The sequence below is a fragment of the Scyliorhinus canicula genome, chromosome 2, assembly GCF_902713615.1.
Source record: "Scyliorhinus canicula chromosome 2, sScyCan1.1, whole genome shotgun sequence".
Taxonomy (NCBI): Eukaryota; Metazoa; Chordata; class Chondrichthyes; order Carcharhiniformes; family Scyliorhinidae; genus Scyliorhinus; species Scyliorhinus canicula.
The window spans coordinates 147,192,197-147,217,830 of record NC_052147.1 but is presented as its reverse complement, the minus strand read 5'-3'; the positions used below and the strand labels follow the sequence as shown (position 1 = coordinate 147,217,830).

Here is a 25,634-nt window from a genome sequence, read left to right as displayed (position 1 = left end):
CGAGCCTATCAGCCATTTCGGAACCCATTAAACTGGAGTGGAAGCAAGTCATCCTCAATTCCAAGGGACTGCTTACAAAGGCATGCAGCACATACATAGGTTTCCATTTTGACATGCTCTCTCTCTGATTCAAGCAAGGATTCATCCTGCTGTCATTGATGTAAATTTAGAAGTGTTTTGATGTGCGAGTTTAGAACAATGAGAGGTAATCACATTCTGGGAGGGTGGGCAGGGCAAAACCAAGGGACACAGTCTCAGAATAAGAGGCAGACCCTTTAGGACTGAGGATGAGGAGGAATAGGATCTAGGAAAACATCTAGGATATGGGGTACTGCAGGAAAATGATGTTCTGGAAGATAAGCCATGATCTCATTGAATGGTGGAGCAAACCCAAAGGGCTGAATGGCCTGCTCCTGCTCCTATTTCTTATGTTCTTGTGTGCTGGAATGCACAGCACATTTGTACTCGTGTAAGCGGTGACTCCATTGGCTGAGTCATGAGAGCCGAATGGATATTGACCACACCATCAAAGAGATGCTCTATGGCAAGCTTATTATTGGCACAATCTCCCCGTATATGTGTGGGTCTCACCCTGTGGGGGTATGTGGATTGGCCACATTAAATTGCCCCTTTATTGGTAAAAAAAAATTGGGTACTTTAAATAAATAAAAATCTATTGGCACAAAACCAACATGTCGCCCACGTCTGTGATACGTCTGCAATAAAAGGACATCTGCAAGCGAGATCTCAAGTTGAGTGGGATCAGATCGATTGATGTAAAGCCCTTACGGCTGACCAGAATACTTGGAGATGAGCAGTGAGCAAAGGGCATGGGAAAAACAGAGGACAAAAGAGAAAACCAGATGGCGGAAAAGAGCTCAGCAAAAAAAAAAATCAGTCGATCTCAGGCTGACGCTATTCATCTGTGCTAGCTATTCTACCGGCACAAGAATAAAGAAAAGTACAACACAGGAACAGGCCCTTCAGCCCTCCAAGCCTGCCCGTCTAAACTAAAATCTTCTACACTTCCGGGGTCCGTATCCCTCTATTCCCATCCTATTCATGTATTTGTCAAGATGCCCCTTAAACGTCACTATCGTCCTTGCTTCACCACCTCCTCCGGCAGCGAGTTCCAGGCACCCACTACCCTCTGTGTAAAAAGCTTACCTCGTACATCTCCTCTAAACCTTTCCCCTCGCACCTTAAACCTATGCCTCCTAGTAATTGACCCCTCTACTGTGGGAAAAAGTCTCTGACTATCTACTCTGTCTATTCCCCACATAATTTTGTCAACCTCTATCAGGTCGCCCCTCAACCTCCTTTGTTCCAGTGAGAACAAACCAAGTTTATTCAACCTCCCCTCATAGCTAATGCCCTCCATACCAGGCAACATCCTGGTAAATCTCTTCTGCACCCTCTCCAAAGCCTCCACATCCTTCTGGTAGTGTGGCGATCAGAATTGAACACTATACTCCTAGTGTGGCCTAACTAAGGTTCTATCCAGACAGTGTTCAATCCAAAGTGGCATACATCCAGAATGCATCATCTCCCAAGATGCAAGGATGTCTGCAATGATTTTCATACATCAACTTTCATATAACAAATGAATCATTTTTCAATCTGAATGTTAAGGCGATCTGCTTTACAGCCAGTCAACAAAATGATTGAAAAAGTACAACAAAATAAGCACGCTTTTATTCCATTGCTTGCTGGAAAGTGACAGCCAATGAGGAGTTAAGTGTCCCATCCGTACTGCACAGGAATTAGACTGAAATGTTACTGATACTAGGTCGAGTCCTCAAAGGATTACTTTAAAGGAATGTGAATGGGCTTTCAAATTCAGGATATGGTCTTCACTTTTGCTCCAACACCATTATGAGACAAAAATTTACACCATGCCACAAAAGCAGATATCAGGAAAGGTAACCAATAAATTGGTCAAAGATGTAGGTTTTAAAAAGTGTCTTCAAGAATTGGACAAAGGATTCCTGAACTAGGGCCTGGGCAGTAGAATGCATAGCCATCAATGGTGGAGGGACTGCAATCAAAGGTACAAAAGAGGCCAGAGTTGGAGTAGGAGGAGCTACAGAGATCTTGGTATTGGGGCAAGGGGAGGGGATACATGGATACATAAAAGATAAGAGCAGGAGGAGGCCTTTTGGCCCTTTGAGTCTGCTCCACCATTTATCACGATCGTGGCTGATCATCCAACTCAATAGCCTAATCTTGCTTTCTCCCCATAGCCTTTGATCCCATTCGCCCCAAGTGCTATATCTAGCCGCCTCTTGAATATATTGAATGTTTTAGCATCAATTGCTTCCTGTGGTAATGAATTCCACAGGTCACCACTCTTTGGGTGAAGAAATGTCTCCTTCTATCTGTCCAAAATGTTTACCCTGAATCCTCAGACTGTGACCCCTGGTTCTGAACACACCCACCATTGGGAACATCTTCCCTTCATCTACCCTGTCTAGTCCTGTTAGAATTTTATAAGTCTCTATGCGATCCCCCCTCATTCTTCTGAACTTCAGCGAGAGCAATCCTAACCTAGTCAATCTCTTCTCATATGACGGTCTCGCCATCCCTGGAATCAGTCTGGTAAACCTTCGCTGCACTCCCTCGAGAGCAAGAACATCCTTCCTCAGAAATGGAGACCAAAACTGCATACAATATTCTAGGTGTGGCCTCACCAAGGCCCTGTATAATTTCAGCAACACTTCCCTGCTTCTGTACTCAAAACCTTGCGCAATGAAGGCCAACATACCTTTAGCCTTCTTTACCGCCTGCTGCACCTACATGCTTACCTTCAGCGACTGGTGTACAAGGACACCAAGGTCCCACTGCACACTCCCCTCTTCCGATTTACAACCAGGTAGTAATCTGCCTTCCTGTTTTTGCTTCCAAAGTGAATAATCTCACACTTCTCAAAATTATACTGCATCTGCCATTGATTTGCCCACTGCTTTAGGATCTCTGCATTCTTGTCACAGTTCATCCTCCCACCCAACTTGTTATCATCTGCAAACTTTGAGATGTTACATTTCGTTCCCTCATCCAAATCATTAATATATATTGCGAATACCTGGGGTCCCAGCACCGATCCCTGTGGCACCCCACTAGTTACTGCCTGCCAATTTGAAAAGGACCCCATTAATTCTCACTCAGTTTGTAGAGACGAAGGAAGTTACGTAGATGGGGACGGGAGAAGTCACCGAGGGACATGTGCACGAGGATGAGAAATTTAAATTTGAGATGTTGTCAGTCAGGAAAACAATGAATGGGGAATGAGGATACGGGAGAAGCAGCTTGGATGAGGGGAGTTTATGTGAGGTGGGAGGCCAGCCAAAGGGCACTGGAATAGTCATTATCTCACATAATGTAAGTAACAAAAGCACCAATGAGGATTTCAGCAGGCTGAGGCACAGGTCGAGATGGGTGGTCTCAGTGGTAGAAGGAACAAAGTGGTCTTGGTTATAGAGAGGCCGCGTGTCAGAGTATTACATTTCCATCCATGCACAAGTCATTCAGTACACTAACGTCCAGACATGAAAACTGAGAGGGTCACTGCCAGGACCAGTTGAGTCCTGAACCGGTCCACCCTGTACCTTCAGGAAAAATGAAGGGGCGTGGTGAATTAAGAAACAAGGGGCGAAATTCTCCCCCCCCCACGACGGGTGGGAGAATAGCGGGAGGGCCTTCCCGACTTTTTTGACGCCCTCCCCCTATTCTCCCCCCCCCCCGCCGAAATCCCGACACGAATCGCTGCCGCCGTTTTTTTACGGCCGGCAGCGATTCACAGCTGTTAGAAGGGCCGAAGTCCCAGCCCTTTACGACCTTTTTACGAACGGCAAACACACCTGGTCCTGCCGTTCGTAAAAACGTCGTGACCACCTGGAAAAAAATAACCATGGCACCGATTGGCACGGCAGTACCACGGCCGTGCCAAGGGTGCCATGGGCCCGCGATCGGTGGGCACCGATCGTGGGCAGCGGGCCCGATGCCCGCGCACTATTTGTCCTTCCGCCGCCCCGCAGTATCAATACGCGGGGCGGCTGAGGGGCAACCCGGACCGCGCATGCGCGGGTTTCACGCAAAAACGCGATGACGTCACCCGCGCATGCGCGGGTGGAGTCTTCCCACCTGCGCATGCGCGGCTGACGTCATATGACGCGTCAGCCGGCGCTAAATCCGACAAGCGGGCTTAACGATTTTCGTTAAGCCCGACTTGTCGGAGCCTCCGACGTCGGGCTGCTAGCCCCGACGGGGGACCAGAATCGGTCCCCCGTCGGGAAGGGGCGCGATGCCGTAAAACCCGCGGTTTTACGGCAGTTTGACGATTTCTCCCGTTTTGGGAGAATTTCGCCCAAGGCCACTCATTTAACAAAGTCAATTCCAACTAACATGGAAACATATTGAGGTTAAATGCAAGGTTTTGTGCAAGCCTAACAATTTGTAAACCCAAGGGAATTAAATATTCCATCGGAGTCATGATTAGCAATCACTTTCATTTCAAGATTTGGCATTTTATGGAAATAATAATTAATGGTAATAATAACAACTCGCTGCCCGCGAGGATGGTGGAAGTGGTAACTATCAATGATTTCAAAAGGGCACTTGTTGGAAATTAATTGGCAGGGTTTTGGGGATCTGGCAGAGGAGTGGGACTGACTGGATTGCTGCAAGGAGAGCGTGCATGGGCTCGATGGGAGGAAAGGCTTCTTTCATTGCACAAATGACTGTGTGAGGGGTATTTTCTGCCTTCTCCTGAGGCAGGTTTGGAGGCGAAGAGGATATTTAATCTGGCAGGATGAGCGCAGGCGGGGACCACGCCACCCTCCCACCACCCATCACGATTATTATCATAGAATTTACAGTGCAGAAGGAGGCCACTCGACCCATCGAGTCTGCACCGGCTCTTGGAAAGAGCACCCTACCCGAGATCAACACCTCCACCCTATCCCCATAACCCAGTAACCCCACCCAACACTAGGGGGAATTTTGGACACTAAGGGCAATTTATCATGGCCAATCCACCTAACCTGATATCTTTGGACTGTGGGAGGAAACCGGAGCACCCGGAGGAAACCCACGCATACACGGGGAGGATGTGCAGACTCCGCACAGACAGTGTCCCAAGCCGGAATCGAACCTGGGACCCTGGAGCTGTGAAGCAATTGTGCTATCCACAATGCTACCGTGCTGCCCATGAATGCCCGTTATGTCCTGGAAAGAAGGCCCATGGACAACCTTTCTGCCCTGCTGCCAATTGAGGCACTTAAGTGGGCAACTAATGTTCTCTTAAGGATATCATCCTACCGCCATTTGTGTTAAAGTAGCATTAGAAGGGCATGTCGCGACATAAGAAGCACGGCAAGCAAATCTGTGCGGGTTGCACGTGGTCTCCAGGTGTTGTCTGTCACTCTGATTGAGGGACCCAGCATCGGCAAGGTGGGATTCTTGTGGGTGTATTTTTGATCAGAATCCACCACCACCCCAGAGGCGCTGCTGAGCAACAGAGCTACCAGATTCTCATTGGCCGATAGTTCTCAGTGGCTGAACCTCCCACGCCCAGGATCCTGAATCCATTGGAGGCCCACCAATGGCCAGTTAATTGCCTGTGATCCAGCAGGCCTACCCCCAAAGGACACAATGCACATCTCTCACCAAAGCTCACCGCCAAGTCCCCTGGCACCTTCACAGAATCCCCCATACAACTCTGTAAATAGATTCTGCCATTTCAAAAATGTACTGGGTATCACAATCTGACTCTTGAAAAATATAATGCTACAAAAAGCATAACATCAGGTAATCACAGCACCAAAGGGGAAAAAGCATTCATATCTCTGCCTTTCAGGGCGGCAGCGGTTAGCACTGTAGCCTCACGGCACCATGGACCTAGGTTCGATCGCAGCCCCGGGCCACTGTCTGTGTCTACGTGGATCTCCCCCCCACAACTAAAAGATGTTCAGGGTAGGTGGATTGGCCACGCTAAATTGTCTCTTAATTTTATTTCTAAAAATCTCTGCCTTTTAGCGTTAGCTCTGTGAATTGGAAGGCTGGGGTTTGAGGCCCCTTCCAGAAATATAGCACACAATCTAGGATGAGAGAGTTATCTTGATGTTTGGAGTCTTGTGTGCTCTCTCTGACACTTTAACCTCCCCTCCACCTATCCTGACAAAGCCTCTCAATGTGCTCGGCACCCCGGTGAATGAACCTTCTCCATTTTGTTCAATCACAACCCAGGGACCCCCCCATGAGCTGACGGAGATGTTTGATCTTTTCAGGGATACTTTGGAAGTCATCACCAAGGTGTTTCCGCTGTCTTCCTGGGAGACTCCAGTCACGGCTGAGAGAGCGCTACACTGTCAGGGCTGCTCTTTTTCAGTTGAGATGTTAATCCAACATCCCCAATTTCCCGCTCAGGTGGACATAAAGGAAGTTGTCCCTCGTGTCTGGCCCCAATATTTTTCACTCAACCAAGATCTTGAAAAGCTGATTATGACAATGCAGCTTGTGGGAACTTACTGCATGCAAACTGAATGCCATGTTTCCTACATTACAACAATGACTATACACTAGAAGTATTCCACTGGTTCAGCAAAGTCCTTTACAAACAATGCATACCGCACATAGGGAAGGAAGGAGAGACTGCAGGATATAATGTTACAGTTATAGCAAGGTGTAGAGAAAAGATCAACTTAATACAAGGTAGGTCTGATGGCAGTAGGGAAGAAGCTGTTCTTCGAGTTGGTTGGTACATGACCTCAAGCTTTGGCATCTTTTTCCTGATGGAAGGTGGAAGAGAGTATGTCCGGGGTGCGTGGGGTCCTTAATTATGCTGGCTGCCTTTCTGAGACAGCGGAAATTATAGATAGAGTCAATAGATGGGAGACTGGTTTGTGTGATGGACTGGGCTACATTCACAACCTTTTGTAGTTTCTTGCGGTCTTGGGCAGAGCAGGCTCCATAGTATTCACAGTATTCCTTCTGCTGTGGGCATGCACAGGAAAGGGTTGAAGAAGTGATTCAGGAATGAAACGGTCAGAAATCTCAACAGTGAGGCACCAGAGTCAGTTGGCAAGAGGTCCCGAGTCCTATCCTGACCCCCACCCCGTGAGGTGGGTGCAAAGAAAGCCGCACGATTGGAACTCCCAAGAGGATTACAGCGTACCAAACCTGGCAGAAAATGAAACCATCGGCAAGGCATGAGGACCGATGCAGAAGATAGTGCATTTTAAAGAATATAGCAAGGTACATTTATCCAATTCTGCCATTTTTTTAAAATTTAAAAGTACCCAATTTGTTTTCCAATTAAGGGGCAATATAGCATGGCCATTCACCTACCCTGCACATCTTTTTGGGTTGTGGGGATGAGGCCCACGCAGACATGGGGAGAATATGTAATCTTCACACAATCAATCAGTGACCTGGGGCGGGATTCTCCCCTACCCGGCGGGACGGGGGGTCCCGGCATAGGGGAGTGGCGTCAACCACTCCGGGGTCGGGCCTCCCCTAAGGTGCGGTATTCTCCGCACCTTTGGGGGCTAGCCCCGCGCCGGAGCGGTTGGCACCACGCCGACTGACGCAAAAACCGGCGCCAGCGGCCTTTCAGGCCTGCCGCCCGGCAGCGGGGCTGGCCGAAAGGCTTTTGCCAGTTCGCGCAGGCAGCTGGCCGCTGACGTCACCACCGGCGCATGCGCGCTGTGGGTTTCTCTTCCGCTTCCGCCATGGCGGAGGTTGTGGCGGTGGAGGAGAAAGAGTGCCCCCAGGGTACTGGCCCGCACCCTGATCGGGGGGCCCCGATCGCGGTACTGGCCACCGTGGGGCACCCCCGGGGTCCGATCGCCCCCCCCCCCAAGGACCCCGGGGGCCCGGTCGCGCCGCAGATCCCGCCGCCACCTGAGGTGGTTCAAACCTCGGCGGCGGGAGAGGCCTCCCAGCGGCGGGACTTCGGCCCATCGCGGGCCGGAGAATCGCCGCAGGGGCCTCACCGATCGGAGTGGCATGATTCCCGCCCCCGCCAATTCCCGGGTGGCGGAGAATCTCTGCCACGGCGGGGGCGGGTTTTTCGGCGGCCCCAGGCGATTCTCCGACCCTGCTGGGGGTCGGAATCGAACCCGGGATCTCAGCACCATGAGGCAGCAGTGCTAACCACTACCCCACCCTGCTGTCCTTCAATTCTGCCAAATAACAGTGTTATAATACCAGATAATGTTACTATTAAACAAGTCACTTTTAAATTTCAAAAGGGCATTATGGTGGAAGAATAGTTAGCACTGTTGCCTCACAGCGCCAGGGGCCCGGGTTCGATTGCGGCCGTAGGTCACTGTCATGGTGGAGTCTGCATGTTCTCCCCTTGTTTTTTTAAAATAAATTTAGAGTAGTAAATTATTTTTTCCAATTCAGGGGCAATTTAGCGAGGCCAATCCACCTATCCTGCACATCTTTGGGTTGTGGTGGTGGAACCCACACAGACACGGGACGAATGTGCAAACTCCACATGGACAGTGACCCAGGGCCGGGATTCGAACCCGGGTCCTCAGCGCCATAGGCAGCAATTCTCACCACTGTGCCACCATGCTGCCCCACGTTCTCCCCTTGTCTGCATGGGTTTCCTCTGAATGCTCCAGTTTCCTCCCACAGTGCAAAGATGTGCAGGTTAGATGGATTGGCCGTGCTAAATTGCCCCTTTGTGTCCAAAGTAAGGCAGGAAGTGCTCTTTCGGAGGGTTAGTCCATACTCGATGAGTCGATCGGCCTCCTTCTACACTGTCGGGATTGTATGGGACCCAAGGAGGAAACCTGGCTTGGTAGATCCTAACCTTTATTTTTTGTTTAGATATGAACTTTTAACAAAATAATAAAGCGTTTAATAAACAAAAAAAATAACCAAAATACACAAGTTTTAAAATCTATCTTATACTATAATGATCACATTATATACATAGTCCATGTAAACCAATTGGTAAACTGTGGTCAGACACACGGCACTCTGAGAACAAATAGCAGATGCCACCCAAAACAACTTCTGGGGATTTCTCATCAATACCCCCAGATGCTTGTCATGCTGTGAAGCAACTGGTCTCACTGGAACTCTGACTTCCATATGAGGGTCTTTAAGCACATGACTTGGAATCTTCTCCCAAACAACGCTTTCTCTCGGATGCCTTCTCCAAGGATCCATCTCCAGGATTTCATCCTCTTCTTTCAGTATTCATCTGCCCTGGATCACCATGTGCAATCTCTCAGGTACCCAACCAGATAAACAGAACACCACTGACTGTATTCACAGGCTGTATTAAGATGCCACCAATCTTTTGATTACACCAGATGTAGAATCATAGAATTCTTACAGTGCAGGAGGCCATTCGGTCCATTGAGTCTGCACCGACCCTCTGAAAGAGCACCCAACCTCAGCAGACCACCCCCCCCCCCCCCCAACCTATTCCCGTAACCCCACCTGACCTGTACATCCCTGGACATTAAGGGGCAATTTAGTGTGGCCAATCCACCTAACCTGCACATCTTTGGACTTACCTGGCTTCTCACATAACCAACTTTGAATTTGATTCCATTCTGCCCTACCTCCTCCACCCGCCCCTCCAACGGGATCATTCATTACATTTCTACCTCTCTTCAGTTTTGTAGGAGAGTCAAACTGACTCGAAACATTAACTTTGTTTCTCTCTCAACAGATACTGCCAGATCTGCTGAGTTTATGCAGCATGTTCTGTTTTTATTTTAAATCTGGGGCGAAATTCTCTGCAGACCGTCGTAACGCCGATTTCCGGCGAGAAAAATCGGTGTACATGACTCCGGCGTCGAGGCCTTCTTTTAGGCCGCTATTCTCCGTTCCCGGAGGGGCCAGCAGCTGACTGACGCGATACGCGTCAGTTTCACCAGCTGCGGAAGTGGTGAGACCCTGCGTTTTTTGGAGGAGGAGGAGGAGAGAGACAGACCTGGCATTGGAGGGGGGGGATTGCGGCATGGGGGGGGGGGGTTTGGGGGCAGCGGCGTGCAGAGAGGGGGGGCGACGGATGCCCGGGGCCAACGCATCATCGCCCTCCCCCCTCTGTACGCCGCTGCCCCCTACCCCAACCACCCCCCCCTCACCACCCCTACCTCCCTCCCCACCACCCCTACCCCCCTCCCCACCACCCCTACCTCCCTCCCCACCACCCATACCCCCTCCCCACCACCCCTACCCCCCTCCAACGCCGCCCCCCCATCTCTCGCAACGCCGCAACCCCCCCCCCCCCTCAACGCCGGGTCCCCCCCCCCCCTCAACGCCGGGTCCCCCCCCCCCTCAACGCCAGTACCCACACCCCGTCCCCCTCCCTCTGAAGGCCGGTACTCACACCCACCCCCTCTCTCCTCCTCCCCCCTTCCTTCCTCCTCCCCCCCTTCCTTCCACCGCCCCCCCTTCCTTCCTCCCCCCTTCCTTCCTCCCCCCCTTCCTTCCTCCCCCCCCTTCCTTCCTCCCCCCCTTCCTTCCTCCGTTAGTGGGGGGGGGGGGGGTGCGGCGTTAGTGGGGGGTGGGGGGGTGCGGCGTTGGAGGGGGGTAGGGGTGGTGAAGGGGGTAGGGGTGGTGAGGGGGGGGGTTGGGGTAGGGGCAGCGGCGTGCAGAGGAGGGGGGCGACGGATGCCCGGGGCCAACGCACTGTCGCCCCCCCCTCTGCACGCAGCTGCCCCTACCTCAACCCCCTCCCCTCACCACCCCTACCCCCTTCACCACCCCTACCCCCCTCCAACGCCGCACCCCCCCACCCCCCACCCCCCACTAACGCCGCACCCCCCCCCCCACTAACGGAGGAAGGAAGGGGAGTGAGGAGGAAGGAAAAGGGGGAGGAGGAAGGAAAAGGGGGAGGAGGAAGGAAAAGGGGGAGGAGGAAGGAAGGGGGGAGGAGGAAGGAAGGGGGGGAGGAGGAAGGAGGGGGGAGGAGGAAGGAGGGGGGGAGGAGGAAGGAGGGGGGGAGGAGGAAGGAGGGGGGGGAGGAGGAAGGAGGGGGGGAGGAGGAAGGAGGGGGGGGAGGAGGAAGGAGGGGGGGAGGAGGAAGGAGGGGGGAGGAGGAAGAAGGGGGGGAGGAGGAAGGAAGGGGGAGGAGGAAGGAAGGGGGGAGGAGGAAGGAAGGGGGGGGAGGAGGAAGGAAGGGGGGGGAGGAGGAAGGAAGGGGGGGAGGAGGAAGGAAGGGGGAGGAGGAAGGAAGGGGGGAGGAGGAAGGAAGGGGGGAGGAGGGAGGAAGGAAGGGGGGAGGAGAAAGGAAGGGGGGAGGAGAAGGAAGGGGGGAGGAGGAAGGAGGGGGGGAGGAGGAAGGAGGGGGAGGGGGGGGAGGAGGGGGGGGAGGAGGGGGGAGGAGGGGGGGAGGAGGGGGGGAGGAGGGGGGGGGAGGAGGGGGGGAGGAGGGGGGGGGAGGAGGGGAGGAGGGGGGGGGAGGAGGGGGGGAGGGGGGGGAGGAGGAGAGAAGGGGGGGGGGAGGAGGAGAGAGGGGGGGTGTCTGGGTACCGGCCTTCAGAGGGAGGGGGGCGGGGTGTGGGTACCGGCGTTGAGGGGGGGGGACCCGGCGTTGAGAGGGGGGGCTTGCGGTGTTGAGAGGGGGGGCTTGCGGCGATGAGGGGGGCTTGCGGCGATGAGGGGGGGTTGCGGCGTTGAGGGTGGGGGGTTGCGGCGTTGCGAGGAAGGGGGTAGGGGTGGTGAGGAGGGGGGTAGGGGTGGTGGGGAGGGGGGTAGGGGTGGTGGGGAGGGGGGTAGGGGTGGTGGGGAGGGGGGTAGGGGTGGTGGGGAGGGGGGGTAGGGGTGGTGGGGAGGGGGGTAGGGGTGGTGGGGAGGGGGGTAGGGGTGGTGGGGAGGGGGGGTAGGGGTGGTGGGGAGGGGGGTAGGGGTGGTGGGGAGGGGGTAGGGGTGGTGGGGAGGGGGGGTACGGGGTGGTGGGGAGGGGGGTAGGGTGGTGGGGAGGGGGGTAGGTAGGGGTGGTGGGGCGGGGGGTAGGGGTGGTGGGGAGGGGGGGTTAGGGGTGGTGGGGAGGGGGGGTAGGGGTGGTGGGGAGGGGGTAGGGGTGGTGGGGAGGGGGGGTTAGGGTGGTGGGGAGGGGGGTTAGGGGTGGTGGGGAGGGGGAGGGGGGTAGGGGGGTAGGGGTGGTGGGGAGGGGGGGAGGGGGGGAGGGGGTGGTGGGGAGGGGGGGAGGGGTGGTGGGGAGGGGGGTAGGGGTGGTGGGGAGGGGGGTAGGGGTGGGGGGGGGTAGGGGTGGTGGGGAGGGGGAGGGGGGTAGGGGGGTAGGGGTGGTGGGGAGGGGGGTAGGGGTGGTGGGGAGGGGGGGTAGGGGTGGTGGGGAGGGGGGTAGGGGTGGTGGGGAGGGGGGTAGGGGTGGTGGGGAGGGGGGTAGGGGTGGTGGGGAGGGGGGTAGGGGTGGTGGGAGGGGGGTAGGGGTGGTGGGGAGGGGGGTAGGGGTGGTGGGGAGGGGGGTAGGGGTGGTGGGGAGGGGGGTAGGGGTGGTGGGGAGGGTGGTGGGGAGGGGGGGAGGGGTGGTGGGGAGGGGGTAGGGGTGGTGGGGAGGGGGGTAGGGGTGGTGGGGAGGGGGGGTAGGGGTGGGGGGAGGGGGGTAGGGGTGGTGGGGAGGGGGGTAGGGGTGGTGGGGAGGGGGGTAGGGGTGGTGGGGAGGGGGGTAGGGGTGGTGGGGAGGGGGGTAGGGGTGGTGGGTAGGGGTGGTGGGGAGGGGGGTAGGGGTGGTGGGGAGGGGGGTAGGGGTGGTGGGGAGGGGGGGTAGGGGTGGTGGGGAGGGGGGTAGGGGTGGTGGGGAGGGGGGTAGGGGTGGTGGGGAGGGGGTGGGGGAGGGGTGGTGGGGGGGGGGTAGGGGTGGTGGGGAGGGGGTAGGGGTGGTGGGGAGGGGGGTAGGGGTGGTGGGGAGGGGGGTAGGGGTGGTGGGGAGGGGGGTAGGGTGGTGGGGAGGGGGGTAGGGTGGTGGGGAGGGGGGTAGGGTGGTGGGGAGGGGGGTAGGGGTGGTGGGGAGGGGGGTAGGGGTGGTGGGGAGGGGGGTAGGGGTGGTGGGGAGGGGGGTAGGGTGGTGGGGAGGGGGTAGGGGTGGTGGGGAGGGGGGTAGGGGTGGTGGGGAGGGGGGTAGGGGTGGTGGGGGGGGGGTAGGGGTGGTGGGGAGGGGGGTAGGGGTGGTGGGGGGGGGTAGGGGTGGTGGGGAGGGGGGTAGGGGTGGTGGGGAGGGGGGTAGGGGTGGTGGGGGGTAGGGGTGGGGGGGAGGGGGGTAGGGGTGGTGGGGAGGGGGGTAGGGTGGTGGGAGGTGGGTAGGGTGGTGGGGAGGGGGGTAGGGGTGGTGGGGAGGGGGGTGGTAGGGGTGGTGGGGAGGGGGGTAGGGGTGGTGGGGAGGGGGGTAGGGGCGTTGGAGGGGGGTAGGGGCGTTGGAGGGGGGTAGGGGCGTTGGAGGGGGGTAGGGGCGTTGGAGGGGGGTAGGGGCGTTGGAGGGGGGTAGGGGCGTTGGAGGGGGGTAGGGGCGTTGGAGGGGGGTAGGGGTGGTGAGGGGGGGTGGTTGGGGTAGGGAGCATCGGCGGACAGAGGGGGGGGGGCGACGGTGCGTTGGCCCAGGGCATCCGTAGCCCCCCCTCTCTGCACGCCACTGCCCCCAAACCCCCCCCGATGCCGCAACCCCCCCCCCCGATGCCGCAACCCCCCCCCGATGCCGCAACCCCCCCCCCCCCCCGGATGCCGCAACCCCCCCGATGCCGCAACCCCCCCCCGATGCCCACCCCCCCGATGCCGCAACCCCCCCGGATGCCGCAACCCCCCCGATGCCGCAACCCGCCCCCCCCGATGCCGCAACCCCCCCCGATGCCCACCCCTTGATGCGCACCCCCCGATGCCGCAACCCCCCCGATGCCGCAACCCCCCCCGATGCCCACCCCCCGATGCCGCAACCCCCCCCGGATGCCGCAACCCCCCCGATGCCGCAACCCACTCCCCCGATGCCGTAACCCCCCCCCGATGCCCACCCCCCGATGCCGCAACCCCCCCGATGCCGCAACCCCCCCGAAGCCGCAACCCACCCCCCGATGCCGCAACCCACCCCCCGATGCCGCAACCCACCCCCGACACTGAACGGCGTCAACCATCATCAATGGTTGACGCCGTTTTAAAGCAACTGTGATATTCGCCGACGGGACTTCGGCCCATCCGGGCCGGAGATTTGTGGAATCTTAAAAAAAAAATGAAATCCCGCCGGCGCCAGCTGTTTTCAGAGGCTGCCGCCGGGATTTGCACAGCGCCGGTTTTTGGCCGGTCAGAGATTTAAAAACCCTGCGGGAGCGGGAATAACGCCGCTGCCGGCCGATTCTCCGACACTGCGTGGGGTCGGAGAATCCCGCCCCTGGTTCCTGCAGTTATCTCTTTAACTCAGAATCCTTTCTCCTTCCTGGTTTCTGGGATTTTCTTTTCTCCCTTTTGGAAATTTACTCTCTACATTTTCCAGTCCTGTATCCACCTTCTCCTGGCACTAGCTTACAGTTAATTGAAAGGTTCTTGTTGCCCCTGTGAGACCTGTAGTTACTCAGCAACAACCGAGGGTTTCTTTTAGGCCTTGTACTTCCTTTCACGTCGTAAACCCACATTACAATGCAGGCATCTGAACCAAACTGAAGTTATTAACAAATATAGAAACACAATTAAGCTTACTTGAAGCTTTACACACAAATAAAAATATAAATTATTTAAACCTACCTGTATCTCCCGATACCAGGTAAATGGACCAACATTCCATCTCACTTCAAGACTTGCCCTTCCAACTTTGCTGCTCATTTGTGCCAAATCCTCACACAACCTTACAGCTCTGCCACACTGTTTCACAGTATTGAACATTCAAGTTGCAACAAACTGAAAGTCTTGCAACACTTTCATCTCCCAAGAGCTTTGTACATCAAATATCGCAACACTTTCTGATTTCCATGGTGCCCATCTGTAGCATCATCTCTTGGCACCGGTACTTGTTCCAGTATTTAAGCTGCTGACTCAAGTGCTTTTTTTTGTAAAGAGTACATTGCACAAGGTGAAGAATCCAACAATGTAATGTTTATTTTTTATTATATAAACTTAGAATACCCAATTCTTTTTTTCCCAATTAAGGGGCAGTTTAGCATGGCAAATCCACCTAACCTGCACATCTTTGGGTGTGGGGGTGAAACCCACGCAGATATGGGGAGAATGTACAAACTCCACACGGACAGTGACCCAGGGCTGGGATTGAACCTGGGACCTCGGCGCCGCAGCCTCAGTGCTAACCACTGCGCCACATGCCACCCGACAATGTAATGTTTAATGCAGTTAGAAGATGTCTGTTTGTTGGTCCTGAGATTTAATTGTCTCCTTTGTGAAGTGGGAGGGGACAAACACAAGTTCTGTTCACCCATCACCCAAAATTCCCATCCTTGTTTTCAAATCCCTCCGTAGTTTCACCCCTCCCGATCTCTGTAATCTCCTCTAGCCTGTGACCTTTCCAGATTTGTGTGTTACTTTAATTCTGGCCCCTCGTGCTGTCCCCAATTTAACTGTGCTTTCAGCTGTCTTGGCCATATGCTATGGAATTTTCTCCGTAAACCTCTCTGCCGCGCTTGCTCTCACTTCCTTTTAAACACCCCTGAAAACCTACCACCTTCACCAAGCATTTAATCACCAATCCTAATGTCAAATAACACACATATGAAGAAACTATGGATGGTTTATTCTGTTAAAAGTGCTGTATAAATACAAAGTGCTGCTGTTCACATCTTCAGTGCTCTGCAATATTGTGTATGCACAGAAGTACTGATTGATGTAAAATTTTATTAAGCTGCCATTATTTTCTTGCTAAACTTTGCATGTTTTGACTGGATTCTGGAAAGTGGCCAAACAGAGAAAATGCATACCCAAATCCTGCTCTTACCCACCACCCACTCCCCCTCCCCCTCCTCCCCCCCCCCCCCCCCCCCCCCCCCCTCCAGCCCACACACCTCGAGTATTGCTGTTACTCCAGATAAATTCGTACAAATCTGGTTCAGAACATTTAATTACAGAAAACTTTAATGACCTCATCTTCACTAAACCTTTATTAAACAATGCCACATGTAGAGTAACGCAGAAAAGGAAAATCTCTGACAAGAAATGCAGAAACAGAATAAATTCTCATTTCAGATGAAAATACTGCCAGCTAGCAATTCACAATCTACTCCGGGGATGAGATGCTAACAAGAAAAATTAAATTACTTAGCTCTGTTAGCATTAAAAAAAAGTCCCATGACAACAATTGGGATCTGCATAAGCAAAGCAGATATGTATCAGGAAATGATGAGCAAAACTTTGCTCAAGGCAGCACGGCGGCCTAGTGGTTAGCACAACCGCCTCACGGCGCTGAGGTCCCAGGTTCGATCCCGGCTCTGGGTCACTGTCCGTGTGGAGTTTGCACATTCTCCCTGTGTCTGCGTGGGTTTCACCCCCACAACCCAAAAATGTGCAGAGTAGGTGGATTGGCCACGCTAAATTGCCCCTTAATTGGGAAAAATAATTGGGTAATCTAAATTTAAAAAAAAACTTTGCTCAAAAGATGGGTTTCAATAAAAATGTTTGAAGGGTGGGGGGGTAAATAATTCAAAGGGGGAGATTCCAGTGAACCAATGTAACTCACAGCTCTATGACCAATGGTGGGGTTAGGGAGAGATGAGCAGAAAGGTCAGAATCATACAAGCCAAGCAGTTGGAAGGATTCATAGAGCTGGAACAGTTTGCAAAATTGGGGTGTGCAAGGAAGTTGAGGGGTGAGATATAAATGAGGGGGATTTGAATTCAATACATCGAGTATTGGATAACTTGGGAGTCCGTGGAGAGAGGAAGATGGGAGACCAGCAAGGTAAGCACTAGAGTAGCAAATGACAGAGGGGGGGTAAGGGAGGGACCACTTGCAACTAATTGATCAGGGAATAATGTCATTTCCCCTGTAAATACATGCTACCTTCTCAATCAATAATGACCGTGGTGTAATGGTGAATAGAATGGCAGAGCAAGAGAATGGTCTGAGTTTGTGAATTCAAACAAGTGACTGGGTCTTCGCTTGTCATCAACGGCTTGATAAAACATTGAACAATAGGAAGGCAAGTAAATTCCTTACACATACCCAATTTGCATATTCTGCCCGTGTCTGCCTGGGTCTCATCCCCACAACCTAAAGATATGCAGGGTAGATGGATTGGCCATGCTAAATTGCCCCTTATTTGAGAGAAAGAATTGGGCACTCTAAATTTATTTTTAAAAAGTAATACGTGCCCAAGTCTGCAAGTGATTACAGTACTAAGTAATCAGATGCACCGCTCCCTTGTCTGCTGTCTATACCACAAATCACTGTTATTTTGTTCTGTGTGTACAAATCCTTCCTTTACCCACCCATCTTCTAATATAGAAAGCAAAAATAGGAGCAGGGGGAGGCCATTTGGCCCTTCAAGCCCGCTCACCATTCATCATGATCATAGCTGATCATCCAACTCAATAGCCTAATCCCGCTTTCCCCAAAATCCTTTGATCCCCTTCACCCTAAGTGCAATATCTAACTGCTTCTTGAAACCATTCAATGTTTTGGACTCAACTACTTCCTGTGGTAATGAATTCCACAGGCTCACCACTCTCTGGGTGAAGAAATGTTTCCTCATCACTGTCCACATGGTCTACCCCGCATCCTGAGACTGTGACCCATGGTTCTGGACACACATTGGCAACATCCTTCCTGCATCTACCCTGTCCAATCATGTTAGAATTTTATAGTTTTCTATGAGATCGCCCCTCACTCTTCTGAACTCCAGCGAATACAATCCTAACCAATTCAATTTTCCCCTGTACGTCAGTACTGCCATCTTAGGAATCAGTCTAGTAAACCTTCACTGCACTCCGTCTATAGTTAGAACATCCTTCCTCAGATAAGGAGACCAAAACTACATACAATATTCCAAGTGTGGCCTCACCAAGGCCCTGTATAATTGGAGTAAGACATCGCTGCTCCTGTACTCAAAACATCTCACAATGAAGGCCAACATACCATTTGCCTTCTTTACCGCCTGCTGCACCTGCATGCTTACCTTCAGTGACTGGTGTATGAGGACACCCAGGTCTCATTGCACATGCCCCTCTCCTAATTTACGGACATTCAAATAATAGTCTGCCTTCTTGTTTTTGTTACCAAAGTGGATAACCTCACATTTATCCAAATTATACAGCATCTGCCATTCATTTGCCCACTCCCTCAACTTGTCCAAATACCACTGAAGGATCTCTGCATCCTCCTCACAGCTCACCCTCCCACCCAATGTGGTGTCATCTGCAAATTTGAAGATATGGCATTTCTAAATCATTTATATATATATTGTGAATAGCTGGATCCAGAGCACAGATCCATGCGGTACCCCACTAGTCACTGCCTGTCAATTTGAAAAAGACCCGTTAATTCCTACTCTGTGTTTCCTGTCTGCCAACCAGTTTTCTATCCATCTCAATACCCACTACCCCCAATCCAATGCGCTTTAATTTTACACGCGAACCTTTTATGCGGAATTGGTCAAAAGCCTTCTGAAAGTCCAAATACATCACATTCACTTGCTCCCCTTCATGAATTCCACCAGTTGCATCCTCGAAGAATTCCAGTAGATTTGTCAAGTAGATTTATGATTTCCCCATAAATCCATGCTCTGTCCAATCCCGCTACTGTTTTCTAAGTGCTCTGCTGTAAAATCTATGCTAATAGATTCTAGAATTGTTCCCACTACGGACGTCCGGCTTACTGGTCTATAATTCCCTGCTTTCTCTCGACCTCCCCTTTTAAATAGTGGAGTTACATTAGCCACCCTCCAATCTGCAGGAACTGTTCCGCAGTCATAAATCCTGGAAAATGACCACCAATGTACCCACTATTTCTTTCTTTTTTTTAAAAAAAGAGTACCCAATTAATGTTTTCCAATTAACGGGCAATTTAGTGTGGCCAATCCACCTAGCTTGCACATTTTTGAGTTGTGGGGGCGAAACCCACGCAAACACGGGGAGAATGTGCAAACTCCACATGGACAGTGACCCAGAGTCGGGATCGAACATGGGACCTCAGCGCTGTGAGGTCGCTGTGCTAACCCATTGCACCACCGTACTGCCCATTTGTATCCACTATTTCTGGAGCCACCTCCTTCAGATCCCTGGGATGTAGGTTATCAGGCCCTGGGGATTTATCAGCCTTCAATCCCATTAATTTCCCCAACACCATTTCTCTACTGATATTGATTACCTTCAGTTCCTCATTCTCGCTAAATCTTGCATTCCCCAACATTTCTGGTATCTTCTTTGTGTCCTCATTTGTGAAGACAGAACCAAAGTACATATTTAGTTGCTCAGACATTTCTTTTCCCCCAAATACATTCCCCTGTTTCTAACTGTAATTAACCTACATTTATCTTCACTGTGCCTACAATGTGGACCTCCTTCAGTACATACCAGTTCAATGACCCCAGGACAACTGAAAGTGACTTTCAGTCAATGAAGAATTTCCAAAGTATAATCATTGTTGTAATAGTAAAGTAAAAATAAAGTCACCATAGTCCCAGGTGACCATAGGCTGCTTTCCTCTTTGAGGGGGAGAGCTGACTGGTGGTGATTTGAATGGAGGGTCACCACACTTCAGGCAAGGGGCAAGGTTGAGAAGGCATGAATAACCTCATGAATAACTTCATGAATAACCTCAGCCGGTACGGGAATTGAACCTGCACTGTTAGCCTTGCTCTGTATCCAGCCAATTGAGCTAAATACTGTAATGCAAGAAACTTGGTAACCAATTTGCACAGCAAGATCCCAAATGATCATAATCAGATATCTGTAATCTGCTTTTTGTGATGTTGGTTGAGAAATAAACACTGGCCAGGACACCAGGGAGAACTCCCCTGCTTTTTGTTTCCACCCACTAGAGGTTTGGGGGGGGGGGGGGGGGGGGGGGGGGGCGGGGGCAGACAGGATCTCAGTTTAACATCACCCTGTCAGTATTGCACTGGGAGAGTCTACTTGGATTATGTGCTCAGGTCTCTGGAGTGGGACTTGAACCCACAAGCTCAGAACTGAGGTAGGAGTGCTATCCCAATGAGGCATAGTTGACACCAATAACAAATTCTGCAACAATAGAATGCATAGAAATTGAGCCAAGTATTTGCTCTCATCATAAACATCACATTCACAATATTTTTGCTTCTGGATGTGGACCTCCTTGGTCTCAAGACAACCTTTTCCCAGGTTAACAGTATCATTATTGCTGGTTTGCATAAAAGGGCAGATCTTCGTGCAAGTGTGGCTGTTGGCTTCCACTTGCTTTCATCTCTGGAAGTATAGAACATGGTGCAAGAAGAGTTTGACTGCCTAAAATAGCCATGACATAGAATCAGCTGGAGGCCAGTAAGCCCCATGAGCCTGTCCTACCATTTACCAGATCATGCAAATCTATACCTCAGATCTGTTTACCCACCTTCATTCATATCCCTTAATAACCTTACCCGACCAACATCTCTCATCCTGAGTTTTGGAATAATTAATTGGCCCTCGACCGCAACAGTTCATTGTAAAAGTTAAAGATTTCTATTTTGTGAATCAGTGCTTCCTGATATCATTTCTGATCAGCCCAGCTCTAATTTTAAAGTTATGCCCCATTGATCTGGAATCCACCACCAAATAAAATAGTTTCTCTCTATCAAATCCTTTCACCGTTTTAATTGTTTTAAAATTTGTTCATAGAACATAGAACGATACAGCGCAGTACAGGCCCTTCGGCCCTCGATGTTGCACCGACATGGAAAAAATCTAAAGGCCATCTAACCTACACTATGCCCTTATCATCCATATGCTTATCCAATAAACTTTTAAATGCCCCCAATGTTGGCGAGTTCACTACTGTTGCAGGTAGGGCATTCCACGGCCTCACCACTCTTTGCGTAAAAAACCCACCTCTGACCTCTGTCCTATATCTATTACCCCTCAATTTAAGGCTATGTCCCCTCGTGCTAGCCACCTCCATCTGCGGGAGAAGTCTCTCGCTGTCCACCCTATCTAACCCTCTGATCATTTTGTATGCCTCTATTAAGTCACCTCTTAACCTTCTTCTCTCTAACGAAAACAACCTCAAGTCCATCAGCCTTTCCTCATAAGATTTTCCCTCCATACCAGGCAACATCCTGGTAAATCTCCTCTGCACCCGTTCCAAAGCTTCCACGTCCTTCCTATAATGAGGCGACCAGAACTGTACGCAATACTCCAAATGCGGCCGTACTAGAGTTTTGTACAACTGCAACATGACCTCATGGCTCCGGAACTCAATCCCTCTACCAATAAAGGCCAACACACCATAGGCCTTCTTCACAACCCTATCAACCTGGGTGGCAACTTTCAGGGTTCTATGTACATGGACACCGAGATCCCTCTGCTCATCCACACTACCAAGAATTTTACCATTAGCCAAATATTCCGCATTTCTGTTATTCTTTCCAAAGTGAATCACCTCACACTTCTCCACATTAAACTCCATTTGCCACCTCTCAGCCCAGCTCTGCAGCTTATCTATGTCCCTCTGTAACCTGCAACATCCTTCCGCACTGTCTACAACTCCACCGACTTTAGTGTCATTCATTGGATGTGGGAATCACTGGCTAGGCCAGCATTTATTTTCCATCCCTAGTTGTCCTTGGAAGGTGTTGGTGAACCGCCTTCTTGAACTGCTGCAGTCCATGTGGTGTAGGTACATCCACAATGCTGTTACGGACGGAGTTCCAGGATTTTGACCTAGTGACAGTGAAGGAACGGCGACATATTTCCAAATCAGGATGGTATTTGGCTTGGAGGGTAACTTGGTGTTAGCGTTCCCATGCATCTGTTGCCCTTGTCCTTCCAGGTGGTAGAGGTCGCGGATTTGGAGGGTGCTGTCGAACGAGACTTCGTGATTTGCAGCAGTGTATTTTGTAGATGGTACACACAGTGCAGTGTTGCCATTGTCCATTGGTGGTGGAGGGACTGAAGGTTAAAGGAGATTGAAGTGCCAATCAGGTGAGTTCTTTGTCCTGGATGGTGTTAAGTTTCTTGAGTGTTGTTGGGGCGCACTCATCCAGGAGAGTATTCTATCACACTTGTACCTTGTAGATAGTGAACAGGCTTTATAGCGTCAGGAGGGGAGTTCTCAGTTCGATCAAACCTTAATTTTCTATACTCAAGGGATTACAAGCCTGGTCAATGGGACCAGTCCTCATAATTCAATCCATTTTAGCCCTGGTATCGCTTTGGTGAATCTGCACCCACTCCAGGATGAATTATTCTTCCAGAACGAATACTCTAAATGGGATCTAACCAGAACCTTGTATGACTAACATAATTTACACCCATCTGTATTCTAGTTCCCATAAGAGAAAAATCTGTTACATTCACTTTTTAAAAATTATTATTCGATAATTACATGACTGAGTTACTTCCAATGGTATGCATGACACTGGAGGCAGCTCTGTAAGATATGTAGATCGCTGAACAATATTGGCTCCCAGTTTGTGGAATGGTGTTTCACAATTCACATGAATTACTCTCCTTGTTGAACCATCAGACCCTTCCTAAAATTAAAGTGGAAAATGTTCAGGAGAATAAGCAACAGCTTGGTGTGTTATTCCAAAAGTAAAACTGCACAAGATATTCAATGCAGAAAAACTGATAGAAGAAATGCACAGCTGGGCACTGCTTACTCTCCCAATGAGAAAGACATTTATAACTCACTTGTGATGAACTCGGAGATTACCCTCTTGAGCAGGAAGAATCATCTGTCTCTCAAGACCTCATTATGCATCCTCTATCAATGCTTATAAAAATACAATGCGATTATTTAGGGAGAGGAAGGGTGTAGGAAAATGTTTCAGAGCTGTCATAAATTAACACAATACTGTGGAAGTTAAGTGTTCCTTATTGTCTGCAATCTGCTGTGAAATGGCAAAGAAGTCTCATTACGAAAAATTAAGCAACTGAGAGTTACACTATTGTGTAACTAGGTAGAGCAGCATTACAAGGTTGTTCAGTGAAGAGCCATGTGTATCACTGAACTTATCGTGCATTGGAAGGGATGAACTCCATTAGAATTTAACTGATGCCCTGTGTAACACTGATGCCAACCAGATTATTTGCCACAAATAATTGATAGCCCATACTAGTTACAGACTTTGAAAGCATACAGCCATGGGAGTCAAAACCATATGCCAAAAATACAAAATTAGCAGGGAGAAAATGGTTGGAAAACCACATATATTGATTTCAGAACTGTAGCACGTCAATGAATTTAAATCTGTTAAATAATTCCTTCACTCGTTAAAGTTTGATGGAATAAAAATTCTACTGATGTTTCTGAAAAATGCTGAATAGACTATTCAACCCAAAAGGTGTTTATGCTGTACACAAGTCTCCTACACCTTACTTCATCTCACCCGAGCAGTACATCCTCCTTTCCCTCCTTTCTCTCCATCAGCATACGTTTATTGCTTTCTACCTCATGCACTTTGCAAGACTCCCTTTAAAAACATTTTCCAATCTGCTGATCATAAGATAAAATCTGAGTTAGATAGAAGTGCACAAGACAGAGGGAGTGCACATGACAGTGAGCGAGCATGACAGACAGCCTGTGCATGAGACAGTGTTCAAGAGAAAGAGCACAATACATAAAGAGTGCAGAACAGAAAGAGAGAGCAAGACAGAAAGAGAGAGACTAAGAGTGCGAGGCAGAAAGAGCGAGAGCACTAAACAAACAAAGAGGGGAGGTGGGGCATGCAAGAAAGATAGAGGAATCTTTAGCCTCCGGCCAACTGCCCAGGAGGAGCAGATCGGGATTCAGGGAGTGGATGGAGATGCAAGTTGCTGCAGGCACAATGTATATAAAGGACACAAATTCTGCACATTCAATGGCATCTGGGACTTTTCATAACTTTTCTTCTGTCTCAAGAATGATGGTCATGTCTGCAACAAATAAGTGACTCTTTAGCCATCCCTCCAAACACACAACGCATTTAATAAAAGGGAGAGAGGGCAGCATTCAAGGTGCAGGTTTCCCTTCTCTTTCCCCACTGTGGACTCTTCGGCTCCCAAAATAACCGCTCTCATAACCTAGCCTTGCTTATCTACTTAACAGCAACTGTAGGCACCCAACACAAATCTGTAATTTGGAAAGTAATGATTTTCACATTATGATCTACAAATGAACAATTCTACATACAAAGTGAAAAATAGAGGTGCTATGTTAACGTAGCAAAGTTTAAACCAATAACACACACAGTACGTGAAGGGGAATCATGTCAATACATCACACATAAGCGCAGCGTGGCAGCACAGTGGTTAGCCCTCCTGCCTCATGACGCCGAGGACAACGGTTCAATCCCGGTCCCGGGTGACTGTCCGTATGGAGTTTGCACATTCTCATATGCCTGCATGGGTCTCACCTCCACAACCCAACGATGTGTAGGGCAGGTGGATTGCCACGCTAATTGCCCTTTAATTGGAAAAAAATAATTGGGTACTCTGAATTTTTTTTTTAAATCACACATACAGATCAGGAATATCAAGATTAATGGATGATTACATTATATAATCCATCTGAATTAATGAATAGTTAAGTGCTTAACAGGTCAGTTAATATCTGCAGCAGTGAGGTCACTGGACTTCTTCAATATCTTGGTGAAACAAAAGATTTTTAAAATTCTGTTCACAGTGAGATCTTAATGAAGGCAGTGGTGGGCCTGCTCCCTCTAATTGAGAGAGGAGAAAGGAAGAGGCGGAAAAAGCTGCAAAGAGCCCTGTTCAAACCTGAAATTGTCTCAGCAAGGGCAAGATTGGTTTGGCATTGAACATTCTTATGACATGGCTTACCAACCCTCCTTGACCAAGTAAATTAGAAATAGTCACTTTGACTAAATAGCAGGGTTTATGTTTCTCAAGCTGCACTGCAGCATAATAAGTAGCTTCAACAAAAATGGGGAAAGCACAGAGGAACATAATGCAAATTTTACTCTTGCTGAAAAGAGACACGTATTGCCAAAGTTTATTGTCTTGCATTCATCAGGACAAATGCAAGAATGACAAATTTCAAATGGTCACAATTTATACTACAGGAGTAAAGGGTACTGACTGGTTGGCAAGTTGACTCTGATTGGCCACGGTGTTGCCATGGAGAAAGCAACAAACAACAATAGGCTCCCTAAACTCTGCCAGTTCAAAAAAAGCACAAGACTTGAACATATTCCCCTTGTTTAAAGAGACAGGGTTCCTGTGTAAGAATGTACGTCACTTCTACCAAGCGTAAATGGACAATGTTGTTACGAGCTCGACTGATTATCTTAAATTGTTTGTTACTGTCGCTATAATGAAAATGGTCTCATCAAAGAATTTAGACACAAAATAAAAACAGTCAAGGATCACACATGATCATGAAATTATCAGAACCGTCCAAGATTATTTTTGATGGAATCGAGCCCATGTCCTTGTTTGAATGTGGTGATGGTACTCACCACTTTGAGTTCTGGCACAGATCGACTAAGCGTCCACTCTTGGCTGTTTACGAATGCATCTGCAAAACACAAGGACACAGCCAAAGTT

General features: G+C 50.6%; 1 protein-coding gene across 7 annotated transcripts in view; it reads right to left on the bottom strand.

Moving 5' to 3' along the window:
- Window positions 1–25,634, bottom strand: part of agap1 (ArfGAP with GTPase domain, ankyrin repeat and PH domain 1) — a 959,457-nt gene that overhangs the window by 526,981 nt on the left and 406,842 nt on the right. For all 7 annotated transcript variants that reach the window (XM_038787582.1, XM_038787583.1, XM_038787584.1 and 4 more), the window contains one exon: window positions 25,547–25,605. In XM_038787582.1, the coding sequence (XP_038643510.1) occupies window positions 25,547–25,605 (59 nt within the window). The remainder of the gene's footprint in view (window positions 1–25,546; window positions 25,606–25,634) is intronic.